This window comes from Solea solea, chromosome 15, assembly GCF_958295425.1.
Source record: "Solea solea chromosome 15, fSolSol10.1, whole genome shotgun sequence".
NCBI classification, from domain to species: domain Eukaryota; kingdom Metazoa; phylum Chordata; class Actinopteri; order Pleuronectiformes; family Soleidae; genus Solea; species Solea solea.
The window spans coordinates 17,529,506-17,544,030 of NC_081148.1; the positions used below are offsets into that span (position 1 = coordinate 17,529,506).

General features: G+C 40.3%; 2 protein-coding genes across 24 annotated transcripts in view; one reads left to right on the forward strand and one right to left on the reverse strand.

Moving 5' to 3' along the window:
- Positions 1–478: 478 nt before the first annotated feature.
- Positions 479–11,297, reverse strand: znf451 (zinc finger protein 451). Of its 5 annotated transcripts, XM_058651387.1 has the most exons (13): positions 11,211–11,297; positions 5,448–5,517; positions 5,040–5,123; positions 4,831–4,944; positions 4,080–4,191; positions 3,850–3,985; positions 3,639–3,765; positions 3,376–3,535; positions 3,119–3,266; positions 2,802–3,016; positions 1,545–2,711; positions 817–882; positions 479–627 (listed from the first exon to the last, which is right to left on the reverse strand). In XM_058651387.1, exons 1-13 carry the CDS (start codon positions 11,264–11,266, stop codon positions 587–589), a joined length of 2,496 nt encoding a protein of 831 aa, XP_058507370.1. In that variant the 5' UTR covers positions 11,267–11,297; the 3' UTR covers positions 479–586. The 5 variants fall into 5 exon arrangements, with proteins under 5 accessions (XP_058507370.1, XP_058507367.1, XP_058507369.1 ...); XM_058651384.1 differs by having other exon boundaries at positions 1,545–3,016; XM_058651386.1 differs by lacking the exon at positions 11,211–11,297 and adding an exon at positions 7,030–7,136 and having other exon boundaries at positions 1,545–3,016.
- Positions 7,737–14,525, forward strand: part of dst (dystonin) — a 97,387-nt gene continuing 90,598 nt past the window's right edge. For 15 of the 19 annotated variants that reach the window (XM_058651351.1, XM_058651358.1, XM_058651353.1 and 12 more), the window contains exons 1-3: positions 8,567–8,922; positions 9,228–9,259; positions 10,434–10,622. In XM_058651351.1, coding sequence (XP_058507334.1) covers positions 8,742–8,922; positions 9,228–9,259; positions 10,434–10,622 — 402 coding nt within the window. In that variant the 5' untranslated portion in view covers positions 8,567–8,741. Of the gene's footprint in view, positions 7,753–8,566; positions 8,923–9,227; positions 9,260–10,433; positions 10,623–14,525 lie in introns of those variants that run through there. The other 4 variants (XM_058651363.1, XM_058651375.1, XM_058651361.1 and 1 more) reach the window with 3 other exon arrangements.

The following is a 14,525-nucleotide window of genomic DNA, read 5'->3' on the forward strand; positions in this document are numbered from 1 at the left end:
TTTTACAACCCTATTACAATGTTATTACAATGTCTGACACAACATGCCTCTTTAAAAACTGCAGGCATTTCTCACCAGTGGGTGAAGCTGTAGTTAGTAGTCAGTATCTGACACATTCTACAACCGGGAGGCTTCAGTCTCAATTCACTTGTTACACGAGAGCAACAGCAACACCTCACTGCAGTGTGCTGTGAACACCATGTTTCCCATACATGTGTGTAGCACAGGAGGATAATGCCTCTCCGTTGCTGTTGACTTTAAATGATTCGGCTCTTCTGTCACGTAAAGCTCAGTATGGCAGCACTTGAGAAAAAGCCTGGTGCGTGCAACACACTGGAGTGTAATTCGAAACGCTGAGGTCACAAGTTCAGCCAAGGCATCTTGCAGTGTCATCAATGCCATCTATAGCACATGCTGACACACAGTGGTGTTGCGTCTTTTCAAAACAAGAGGACCATTAATTAACAGCTAAAAAAAATTAAGGAAAGGTCACAACCAACATTTATTCAATACTTTCTCAACACAAATACAGTGTGGAAAACATTTGAATATAATGTCAAAGAAGAATTTCTTTAGAACTGAGCCGTTAGAACTCCAAAAGACTTCTTTTAAGGGCTTCTTCCATCTCTGTGAATAAAAATTAACAGATTATAAAGGGTCTTTGTTTAAGAGAAAAATGCACCAAAGCAAGATGCCACACCGTAACAAAACTGAGAAACTCTGATGTCTTTTAAAATGCATATTGAAGCATGTGATTAGCATAACTAAGTGCGCTTAGATCCTGAATTAATACATTTGTGTTCTTTTTCACTTCACCTGCTGACTCTCTCACTTCTTCTTCGACCACAGACGGATCCTCCTTCATTTCCTCGTCAGAGTCACCTGTAGGAAATGACACAAGCATCCAATTAAAATCGGCATTCATTTTTAAAAACATTAAAATGTTTGACCCAATTAAGTCATTGTACAAGTGTACAGCAGTGTGTGTGTGTGTGAGGCATGTGCTGAATCTTAATGTTATAAATAGTTCAGTCAGTTACATATAGGCTCTGTCAAGCCATATCATCAGACCCGACTGAGGGAGCGCTTGTGTGTATATGAAAACAACGCATGGGCGGGAGGAGGCAAGAAGCGTAGTCAAAGTATTGAAATATTCACTTCTGAGACTTTCCATGGACATGTCTTTGTGTTGTCCATTTTGTTTTACTAGCACAATGTTTCTGCTGCCTCGGTCTGTCTTGACATAAAACGACTCACTTCCTGTATGCAGTGAGGGAATGTTGCGATGTGATAATACAAATGAGCACTGTGCAAACTCATTTGATAATGATTCCATTTAACATTTGTTTGTATTTAAAAGTTACACACTAGTTTTACTACACTGTATTTGTTCATTCAATGGATATGTGATACACAGTGGCTATGGACTACATTTGTGTCCCTGATGCTCAAAAACTCCACCTTTGTGTCCTCTTCACTCTCAATATTAACAGAACTAAATTCAAAACGTAGTAGATAATAAGATGTGAAATTAACCGAATTACCATTGTTTTCTGCGTTCATCTCCACAGTGTCAGGTGTGTCTGAAGTGGAAGCTTCTTTGACTTCTTTCTTGCAGGTCCAGGAGCTGACACAGGGCTCCAGCGTACAGTGACGGGAGTGATGGTGATCATGGAAGTTCGGCACACTCTCGAAAGTCTCTGGGCAAACGTTGCACTCTATTTCGAAGGTCTTGTCCAGGTTCAAGGCGTCGTGTTTTGTGTGGACGTGAGTCTTCATTTGCGCGTAGGACGGCGTGCATACACCACAAGGAGCGCACACATATTGACATTTTCTTTCGGCGGCCAGATTCTTCATGCACTGCGTGTATGTGGCTTTCCTGTCCTTGGTGCTCTTTTCTGAGCTCATGCACGGACATGTAGGCCGACTAGCTCTCTCAGCGGCTGCGGGCTGAACAACGACGACGTCGTCCACGCAGTAGTAGTCCTTGCTGTGCAGACTCTCGTAATGCTCCAAGAACTCGTTTTCAGATTCGTACTGCATGCTGTCACAGAGGCCGCAGAAGTGGGAGCTCTGTATCTGCCCGTCGTGCTCGTTCATACAGTGTCGACGTACAGTGGACTCTTTAAAGAACTTCTGAGGACAGTGTCCACAGATGAACCTCTGAAAGCTGTGACTGCTCAGGTCACTGCAGTGTTTTTGTACGGCTGCTTTGGAGTCAAAGACGTCCTCACACATCCGACACATCCAGGTCGGCTCTGCTTTCAAAGAAGATGGCTCTACCGTGTTCTGCTGGATGATGGACTTGGAGGATGAAGAAATGGAGACGTCATAGCTGGTGGAGGGCTTGGCTTCGATGACTGGGGCAGCGTCCTGGGACACCTCTTGTTCAGAGTAGTAGGTGTGTCCACTGTGGGCCTCTGACACATGTGACAGGATATCTTCATACCTGGGCATTTCCACTTTGCACTTGCGGCAGAAGTAGAGAAAGTTGGACAGATGGGCTCCCCCGTGCATGCGACTCATATGCAGACGGGTAATTGCAGATTCCATCATGTGTTTGCCACACACACCACAAAGATGGAAAATCTGGTTTGCAGCCAGGATATGGTGTCTGGCTGCAGCCTCCTCTGAGAATGACAGACCACACTCGCAGGACCATGCTGTCGCAGTGCTGCTGTTCACACTCGGATCAAGTCGCTGCCGTTTGCCTGTAAAGTTTTCACAATCACTTTTATTCCGTGTTCTTTTGGGAACAGGTGCTTCCCCGTGTGGCTCTTCAGCCCACCGTGTGACCTGACCTTTATCAAACCTGCAGTGTTGAAGAAGTGCTTTCTCCATTGTTTGGTTGATCTCGACGTCGTGCTGAGTGGATTCTTTGTGTCTCTCAATTTCGGCTTGGCTGAAGAACATTTTACGGCAGACGAGGCACTGCCCTTGTACTTGCAGCTGTTTCATCACCTGCACTATTGATTTGTCAGCCTTGACCACCGCACTGCCTTGTCTGCAATGCACACTGATAAAAAAAATAAATAGAGATGGTCAACATTACTTTGACACAACACACAAACAAAGCACAAACATGTAAAAACAGAGTGCATGTCTCAGTAAAACTTACTTGAAGTGTGCTTGAGCTGTCTGATGTGATATCAGCACTTTGTGACATAAAGAGCATCTGACATTGAACCCGACGTCCTTGCACAAAGCAACAAGACGGTTCTTAACATACTGTGGGACAGCAACTGGCTGCGGTCGTGCACTGGACTCTGAGTGTGAAAAGGTACAAGCGATCTTATTTATGTAGAACAGCCCAAGACTTTCATTAGTAATAAGAGAGTTGGATGTATGAGGTGAAGATAAAACAATTCAACAAACCGTTCATAGGGAGAGTCTCTGCGAAGTGGTTTCTCGCTGACATGTGCTGATGGCAGTCCTCTTGGCAGTTGAACAGGAAGTAGCAGGCAGGACAGGCAAAACCAACAATCACCTGATAGGTCTGATTGACACTGTGAGCATCAGCACTAGATGAGGATATCTGCAGTTCAAAAAAAGTTGAGTCTATACTTAATATGCCCATAAATAATTGAGTGACCTGTACAAATTTAACATTCACAAAGCAGGGATTTGTGTGTATAAACCTTAGACTCCAGGTGTTTCTTCCACGCTTCTTTGGTCGGAAAATGCCGACCACAGGCGACACAGGCAAACAATTCAGGTGGACTTCCCTTCAGATGGATAGTAGGATCACAGGGAGAATGATCAAACCTACGCACAAGACATTGCATGTCAAAATATGCCAAGAAAAAAAATGGTTTACATAATGTACCTTAAGTAAGATAACGAGATTACCTTTTCAAGTGCCCGGCAAGGAGGGATGTGTGTTCAAAAACACGGCCACAGTTAGTCACCGGACAAACGTGTCGAGTGGAACCGATTCTGGGGAGAAAGGCAGGTGTGTTTCTTCTTCTTCCAGAACCTGGACCAACTGTGCCAGATATGAGATCAAAGTAAAGTTACAGTTTTTTAAAGTAATAAGCTTCAAGAAGAAAAACAATGTCAGTGATAGTGATCCCGATTACCTGGCATGTTTAACCACATGTCTACACAGCGCTTTGCCTCCAGACCAACTGCATTTGCAGAATTAAAAGCCAACTCTTGCTGCCCATGAGCTTTTTGTAGCATTTGTTTCTCCTGAAAAAAGGACATAAAGAGAATTTTTTTTTTTTTTGTTACACATGCCTCATAGAAGTGATATGAATTGTCAGAAAGTATCATGTATCAAATACACAGCTATTTTTAAACTTGTTTGTTCTCCATTATGCCCACCGGGTGGCACTGTTGATACTACACCTAACTTCTGTTGACCCCAAATACCAAAGACAGAACCCTCAGCAATTCCTACTGACATTTTTAAGTTAAAATTGGAGCAATTAATAAATAAATATTAATCATATTACATTATTAAATAAAACAAATAATTATGAAAGTGATCACATAATTCTTATTTTAGAAAAATCCTGCAGGGATAGAGTAGGCATATTTTTTTCTTTCTCGTTTTAGATATGTACTGAATTACAGGTACATTTTTGGATGGATGTTATTTTTCAAAAGGGGTCTGGACAATGCATTCAAATTACATTGATATATTATTGAACATTTGTTGTGTTGATTATGAAAAAAATTATATCACAACACATATTGTTATTGAATTACTGTCCAGTTAAGAGTAAGAAATAAGTCATTGTACTTTCAAATGGTAATACAGTGCAATGATGAGACACAGATTTCCCCTGAAAGCAAATGACTAAGCAACAAATGATATCAGTTTACCTTGAAAGCTCTACATTTATCTGCTCGTTCCTTTTTCTCTCGCTCCACCCGATTCGCTAGTCTGTCCAGTGTGGATGTAACACGTGCTTTCTGGCGGCTTATTTCATCTTCACACTGTGATACAAAAAGACGGAACAGTACTTTCAGAAATCTCTAGTCTGGACATTTAATATCCAATCAGAAAAGTAGTGCTCTATGTATCTACTCACCCCTCCTGCAAATGAAGAACATCCCTCATCCTCACTATCACTCAGCAGATCAATACATTCCAATACTGGCTTTGAAGGGACCTCCTGAAGCAAGTACAAGACACCATGCCATTTACTGTTATGAAACACACACGAGGTGACACAGAAGTGACTTCTGTCTGAATCGCTGCTACAGTCATAAAAATACATGTGTGGAGCTTATTTTATTAAGCAAGTCAAATGTGATCGGGATAATTCAAGATTAGGCTGCGACAATTAACTGATCATCGACCAATTGTGCACGTGATTACCAGTGTAAATCTGTAATTTAACACAACTAGTTGATTAAATACTGATAACTAAATGGAACAATTAGGAATGTATGCAAGTTAACATCATTTAACCACTTGTTTGACATGCACCACTTACTGACACAAACTCCACTTCTTCTTTTTCTTCCACCTCATCTTCGTCTGTTTGAGCTGGAGAAGACATTGATCTGTGGGGATAAAAAAAAAAAAGTAATGAACGTTCTAAAAGCCCTGACATAAAAAGTGTGCAGTACAAATAAAACAAACAGGCAAAAACTACTTCAACAATAATGTTCAAGTCAAACTGTGATTTTGGCATCAGGCAGTCAAAAATATGTAAATCTTCTCCTCAGTTCAATCAAAGTAAATAAATATCAGATCAGACATGGGGGCTGTTTAAGAAATTCAACCAAACACTGAGAACAGCATCCTAGGCTCAGCTAGCTACCTAAGTACACAGCCCACACATGGTGATGTAAGTGTGCTTAAATGACAAATAGCAGCGAGGAAAAATCACGACGTACTCCAATGCAATGCAAGTCAGTTCAAGAGAATTTTTTTTATAATCCAATATGAGGGGAGAAGATCCCTTCCTCCCCTTTCCCCTTGAAATTGCAATACACTCCTCCTCCTCCTGTGGCAGCACTGAGCGCCGGGCCGCTGAGCAGCAACACTAATGGACACGCGAGAAAGATGTTAACGCGGCAGAAAATGGGTTCATGTGGTTCATGGACGAGTTGAGATAAGTTTTTTAACACTGAATGTCATCATGTGTAATTCCACAAAGGTAACAACTTGTACTTTTGGTATTTTAAAGTCGTTTTGCATTAAAACGAGAAACATTCCAGTCTGTTGCTTACTGATTCCACCTGCCACCTGAAAGGTTTGGATTATTACAATCTGCGTGCATTGTTACTTATTACATATTATATTCAGCAACTTAACCAGTAGCGATATGTTAATATTTAACATTCAGCAACCCATGTTCCAAACGTTCAGGCTATGCTAACATTAGCTCTCGGACGTGGACAGTTGTGACGGCTTCATTCCACTTAACTGCTGTTGTGTGTGCACGTTATAGTTTCACGTAGCATTAAAGTTAAGCTTAGACGTTTGAAATCGAGCTGAATGAAGCTGGGTATAATATTACCTGCTAGTTTTTCCACTGACGAGGGTGGCCGCTAGCAACCAACGTCCAAAATCAAAATAAACTCAGCTACAGCCTGGTCTGACGACGTCACTTAAGGTTTGTAGCGCTCGTTTTCTACGCGGAATCGTCCGGGGGGGACGGCGTTATTGGTTAGTTTTATGGCTTGTCAAACAAACTGCACTCAGTTGTTCAACCATAGTTGACCATAGTAAATGTGTCACTAGTTTGGACTCTGTACTATGGTCTCCCACTTACAAGCACATGTTTCTGGCCCATGCTTTTATGGGACCCCGAGTACAATTTGATTTGATTCTCCCTAACACAATACTTGGATATTGTCAAAGAGTACGTTTCTATGCGGATTTGTGGTTTACTCATAATGATCCTGAATGAAAAAAAAAAAAAAAATTAAAATACATTTTGAAATATTGCATTTTTCATTTGAGAAAGTTGGGAAACAATAGCATATTAATAAAAGCTAAATGCATTTCAGTGCAATGCAAACAGATTCAGCAAAAACATCCATCTAGCTTCAACATTTCAATCATACCCTGGTCCCAGACTCCTAGACTGGTCAGAAAGCTGTTAAATCCCAGGTTTGAATGTGGGTTTTTTTTCACCAGGAGAAGCATTCACTCCTCAAGCGTCCTCTTCTTTTGATGTTTTAAGGCGGTTAGCAAACAGCGATGTGGTACATTACCGCCACCATCTGGTATGGGGTGTGAATCACAATGTTAGCAATTCTACTATTGCTTATAATAATAAAAAAAATACTTCAATTTAAACTTTGAGTGTAATTTCTCTTTCTCTTTGATATTGTTGACACTGAGTTAAAACAACTGTTTCCTCCTGACTACAGTGATCACATCTGCCTGTATTATGTTTATTGTCACATATGATTGCAATTCACATGAGTTTTCATTGGCTTTTTCTTCTAATTGGGTTCCGACAGGCTCTATGCAAGATAGCATGATGCTGCCCTTTTCAGGCAGTGGGTAACTATTAGTCTATTCTCACAGACAGTCCAATTGTCCAAGATCTAAAAGGTGTTTGAACAACTGTTGCCTTTCACTTTTATATCCGTGAAACTACAGTGTAGTAACATCATCTCTTTGCCCAGATTTGATCGTCCATCACTTGTTTGCAAAGTTTTGCAGAGAGAAATGATGCCTGTCTTAGATGCTCTAGTTTTTTGTTACAGATACTGAAACATTCTGTTTTCCCCAATGGGACTGGTCTCAGCTCTCTAGGCGTCTGTGGGAACAAGACCTGGGTAAGACCTGAGCTTTGGAGCGATCGTTACTTTTGAAAACTTGCGATATTATCAACTCTTTCCTCCATCGGATCATGTAAACAACGGATTTAATGAGACCAAAGTAAAAGATGCAATATAGAAATAACCATAACATTATTTGTTTCTGGCACATCCATGATGTTACAATTCCTACACAGAACGTGTGGCATATATTTCCTTTTTGTAGCTTCACTCAGATTACAAATCCAGGGAATACCTGCTATTTTTAGTGTGAGTGGCAAAAAATGGCATGAAATGGTGTTTGCACTGGCAACTACAACATTACTCTGACTTGTGGAAATAGCAAATAGATGGGTAGCAGCAACAAAATGCTTTTTTCATCACAAACTTTTTAAATTTCCTACTTATTTTTGTCATCAAATGTCACATTCCCCAAAATGAGATGCTTCACTATTTAACATGTCATGCACCAGTGAAATGCAATAAATATTTGTCATAATATAATGATGATTGTTGTTGTCATAAATCAGTAAGTGGTTCTTTATGAGGGTCATTTAGACTTTTGTAAACCATTCTTATTATTATTATCATTTTACAGCAGTGCTTTGTGCGTAACTGCCTCTGCCCGACTCTGCAGCACATTACTGCGATGCCCTGGTGAATGTGCTGACTCTTCCTGTCCCCGTTAGGAGAAAAAAAAATCCACCATCAAGATAAATAAATAAATAAATACAAACTTGCGTCCCTGCTGAGTCATGCATTGAGCCTCGCAACAATGATATCAGTAGTCTGCGCTGTCTTATTCTGACTCTTGACGCGGTTTGCAGTGCATTGCTTGATGAATGTGAGAGCTGGAGTGTGTATAATAGTCATAATAGAGGTTTGGATGGTGCTTCAGAGTAGGGACTGTGCTGTAGTGTAGTGTAGTGTAGTGTTGAAGTGGCAGCAGAGAGGAGACAGCTGCTGTCTGAGGCTGCGGCTCATCCTGTCCTACATCTCGCCTTAGGATGATCGCTGCGGCGTTTTTGGTGCTGCTCAGGCCCTACAGTATTCAATGTGCGCTGCTTTTACTGCTGCTTTTGCTCGGGACCATTGCAACAATTTTGTTTTTCTGCTGCTGGCACCGCAGGCTGCGTAATGGAAAGCATCCAATGAAATCCGTGCTCTCCGGACGCTCCAGGAGCCGCAGTGAGTATCAGGCCAAATCTGTACCGCATGTATATATATCTATCTATCTCCAACCTGCCTGCACCTCACCATGTCATCTCTGAACATGAACGCATCATGCACTGTTTGTGTTTATCTTCTGTCAAGTGTCATAGTCAGCATCTCCTATGGCACCCGCAGTACATCAAACACCACTGTAAATGTATAGAACGGCATTTAAACCTCATTTAAAACATGTTTAAAGTATTCAATCTATTGAATTATATCTGACGCGTTGCTGTTGATCGCGTCACTTCACTCTTTCATCTGTTTTCTGCCCTGTATAGTTGGCCTGCGAACGCACCATTTTCGATCAGAGGTACGTATAGGATAAACTTTTTTACATAATGGACTGGAGTCATTGACATTTACTCCCTGGAGGAACGATTGTGTTTTAAAATGTAAATGAAATGATATGTGTGTATATATGTATATATATCTCTCGAGGCACCATATTATGTGCGCAGTCAGTGCGCATGTGTTATCAATAAATAGGTGAGTTTGCAGTTTCATACGCTCGAATGTGAGTCCAGACTCTGGAACGTTCTTAGAAACAAACGCAACAAGGCTTGGAAGTGGATGAAATCAGAGTGAGCCGGTAGAAAGCGGCTGAAATTTGTGATTCATCATGTCTCATGTTTTCTTCCACAAATGCGTCAAGGAGAGACTCGGTCTATGTCGGCTTCCGTTTTGCTGTTTTCAAAATAAAATTGGTGTTTTAAAGCCTGCAAAACTTGTTTCCTCTATTCATTTGCGAAATGTTCTATGTAAGAAAAGAGATACAAACTGGAACCAATTATGAATAAAGTGAAACAAGAGTGTAAGTGAAATACACTAATCAGCCATCACTCCATGGTTAGTCAGTGTATATTAAATTACCACAGCAAATATGTCCTCCTAAAATAAAAATAAAACAGTTTATGTAGGTATTTAAATTTCCTGGTACATGTCATGATAGTAGCTTATTCTAATCTCTTTAATATAAGGAGCATTTCAAGTTGAATTGTATTTATTTTTAATACACACATGCTTTTGAATTTCTTCCTTTTTTGATTCTCAGTGGTTCTAAAGTTCTAAAAGATGAGGGTCCAAGGTGAAGTTATTGAACCACAGGACACAGAATCCTGACCGGATCAGTGCTGTGTAGCTGGTGTTCAGTATCATGTTCAAGGACACAACAGCAGAACAGTCAACTCGATTATCATCTCCATTCATATTAAAACTAACAATAAATGGCTCTAAAATAAAAAGAAATACTCATTAGAAGGCGGTGATTGTTAGAAAAGTCACAGTATTACATTGAAATGTTTCCCTTTTTCCTTCCTGTGTGTTGATGAGAGTTGCTGTGTCATCTTCCTCCCAACACTCTTGAATCTAGGTCACATAACAGTGCTTCTGCCGCAAAGCCCCGAAAATCTCGGCATTATCATATTAGGATGAAAGCTGACATTTAAATGTGCTGCCTGCTTGATGTTTTCATTCATATTTCCCAGGGTTTCAGGCACAGCCCACGACACGCAAGAAGGAGCATACATGCTCGGGTGACGGAGGACAAACACAAACTGGTCGAGCTTCCTGAAAGTGAACCAGATACACCCTCCAATCTAAGGAAACGCAAAGTGAAGAAGAGAGTCCTGCCAGAATTTTACCAGTCTGTACAAGTCACGCCCACACGCAAACCCGTAGGTACCCTCTCTAACTGCTACCATGATTAATGCGGATGATTAAGTGATGCTATATTTTGCTTGCTCCCCTCTACAGGGAAACCACTGTGCCTTTGAAGCTGGTAAGGATTCAATAAGTTATGTGCTCAAGGACACAGGGCCAGAGGCTAAACCCTGTGCTGTTGATGGATTATACAGTGAGGGCTATTACATGAGAACTTACAGTGTCGGTACTTTTTTTTATCCATTTCATATCCATTTTACCCAAATTTGAGCCGACTCTCAGAAATTAATCAAGCATAACATTCAACCACTAAAACGAATTTTTCTGTTCAGAAATGCAAGATCGTAATCAATAAATAATAATGTGCTTTACTATTTTTTTCAGTTTTTTGTAAAACAGTACATTTTGAACAATAATAATTATATTTTCAGGTAAAGAGCTTCTACATACTGGTGTATTAACCATTACAGAAACATAAAGTATGATTTTGATAATCACCAATGCTGTTCATTTAGGGCTGTGGCATATTATACAAATGAATGATGGCTGAGTACCATTTAACTTGCTCAGTTTCAGGGTGCACACTGGTTCACTGCACTTACCTGCATGAACTGAACAGAGCCGCCGATAATGTCTGCTGTGCTTTTCTCGCCCCCATGTCTGATTATTTCACTTTGCTTGTTGTTGTCAGTTGAAATGCTGTATACCCGTCTTCTCCAGTCAATTTGGCATGTTGATAAATTCACGAGCTTTAGGCCCGAGCTCACATCCTTTAATGTGTCTATCAGGTTCAGATATAGTGTAAAGGGACTGGACTGGAAAGGAAATATTTACATTAGGTGGTGTGAGTTACAGGGCGTAACCACATCCAGGCTTTCATTGTGGCTCTAATCTGCAAATATTATGAGTACTTAGTGATAGTTTTTGCCCATATTGCAAACATCTCCGGATGTGACTGTTGTGCGGGACTGAAAATGAGGACAAGACTTCTGTCTTCAAAGTAACCTGAACTTGTTGCACCGTCATGTCTCAGGGTCGCTGTGTTTCAGTGTTGCAATACTGCTGATAACACTGATGTGTTCAATGTAAATATAAATGTAATTTCTAGATGATGGAGGTTTCCTACTAATGTGTCATCATAGTTTCTAATTTTTGTCAACAAAAACTAAATTATTCTAGTTTTGTTACTTATGTTTAAGTCTGTGTCTCTCAATCGTGGTCCTGGGGACCCACTGGGGAGCAGGGAAACATCTAAAACATGCATGGCAAGATATAATGTTGATTGGTCATTGACTTGTGAAAGGTAGAACGGTGCCTCTTTCACTCCCACTGTGGACTTGAACCTCTGTCCTTGCACTATACAACTTTGGTAAGTGAGCAGAAACACTTTGCCACTATCACACCCAGGACGTTCAAGTGTATTGCTGAACTGAGGGGATTTTAATTGATAAAAATATGCAATTTCATTGTTCACTACAGCAGGAGTAGATAAAAGAAATGTTTTGATTGACGCTTTCGCTCATAGACCTCCTTCAAGATATAAACAGGCAGAAAAGGATGCTGTGGTACACAGCTTAAAAGCACCTCACCATCAGTTGACATCGTCAGTATAGTGGACGGCAAAATATAGGCACAGTGTCGGTCATCAGAACCATAGTGTTTCTATAAATCCTTAATGTGGTTGTGAACAAAAGTCATATCTGTGTTTGATAATATTGCGATTGCATCACCACAAAAGGTTTTCACTACTAGTGACTGGTTACGACAAGAGGAAGAGAAATGTTGAGTTTCATGGAATCATGAGTGGCATGAGTTGTTGTTTTACTTTGTAATAAGACAGTGGAAGTGAGTGCAAGTCTGGATCAGCGTGCTTCAAAATCAATTAGTTTACTGCTGTTTTCAAATGTCACTGACAAATATAGTCAAATAAGAAGTGATGATGTTTCTTTTGTTGATTTTTAACAGCAACAGCCCCAAGAGCAAAGGAATGCTGTGCAATAACAAAGAATAGGGCCTGTAATGGAGAGGATAATCACATGTATTAAGTGGATAGGGAGGGCCTCCAGTCTTTCAGTTCTAATCCCTGTACGGTTTGGTTCTTAGTCGTCTGAGAAAGAAAGAAAAGAAAACATTTTCGCTCGGCATATTCCTTTAAAACAACTGTTAACATTTCCCAAATTAATTGAGAGTTGTGCAAGAAATCATGAAAAAGCAGACACCTGATTAAAAATCATTACGAAATGTGATGTAATGAAGAAAAGGCTGCTAACTGTGACTGAGAGCTGCTTTTATCAGCTCATGCAGATTCACTCTGACCTCTGTGCTAAATCTGAAATAGAATCCAACTGCTATTTAAAACCTTAACATTTATTTTTCTTTCACTCTGTGTGAAGTTTGTCTGACATTCCTCGCATCCAAATGTGTCTTTTTAATATCGCCAAGACAGGATTGTTGCAATCTATAGGCCACATTTCCCCATTTTGAAATACTGTTTTTATAATTAAGCAAATAAAGTGTCAGCAGAGAGGTATTTCAAACCCCACCCTTTTGCTTTTCCGTCAGGTTGTGTTTGCCTGGATTAGCCCCGTTGCTCAATCTCAGGTGTGCCGTGGTGCAGCAGGAAACTGTCGTTCATTTTTGTTTGTTCTATGAGCAACAGTTATTTTTGCATTTCCACCCAAGATTAAAAAACCTCTACATGTATTTACAAAATAAGATATTACTGGACAGTATGAGCAGGCTTGGAGCCATAAGGGGAAATTCTTATTGGCCATTGATCAAGTCGGGCCACGTGTCATTCCAATCTAATTAATCCAGCCTATAATTTCACTGATCCAACCAATATTTGTGCCAAATACAGGCACAGAGGAGGAGGTCATTGAATCATGGTGTCACCAATAGGGAATCATTCTACTCCCTCCGGTGACAAAATTACCAACTTTAAATCCCATTAAATACCCATTTAAATCATTAAGCATTTAAATAATCACAATCCATTTGTTTTGCAATTCATTTTTTAAATAAATGTATCATGTTTTTACATGTATCACTCTTTCTTTGGATTACATGTTATACCCTATGTTAAAAGGAGATGCATTTAAGTGAGGGCGACAAAGAAATGGCTCCCAGTAAGCTTCACTTGATATATAACAATGTCACAAATGTTCTGTAAAGGTTTAGTTTTCTCTAAACCGGAACATCATGTTCTATTGAAGAAGAGCTGAAAGTCGCGATTGAGACCAGACTTCCGTTTAAATGGAATTCCTTTTACTCCCCTAATTATTATTCATCTGTCTATAGGTGAAGGCAAAGTCACGCATAGAATATCAGAGGTGGGGGACTTGAGTCACGTGACTCGAGTCAAGGGCTAAAGATGTGCTTGACAAACATTGGTAAAAGACTTGACTTAGATTTGACACTCATGTAGAATGACTCGAAATGACTTGACTTGTGCAATATTTACATCTTCTCAAATATGTAGGGGTTAATGTGACAATTAGTTTTTGAAATGTGGGAAACACTGGGTGTCTTGCGTACAAACCTGGCAACCGAGCGACACCAACACCACTACGTGAAATTCCATTCCAACACTTCAAATCCCTCAAAGGAAGGTAAGACAGGAAGTCAGTTTGCTGACGTTTTAACAAATTAACGCTAGTTCACCTGCTGTGCCAATCTCAGCTCACATAGGGCGTTAGGCGGGTCACACCCTGGACAGTTTGCCAGACAAACTTTACTGTCACATTCACACCTATGGTCAATTTAGAGTGTCCAAGTTACCTAATCCCCATGTTGCATGTTTTAGGACGCAAACTCCATGCAGAAAGGTCCTTGTTCCGACCATGTTGTGAACCCAGGTCTTATTTTGTTTTTTAAAATGAAAATACCGTTCCCTGATATTGTGAATCGTATCGCAA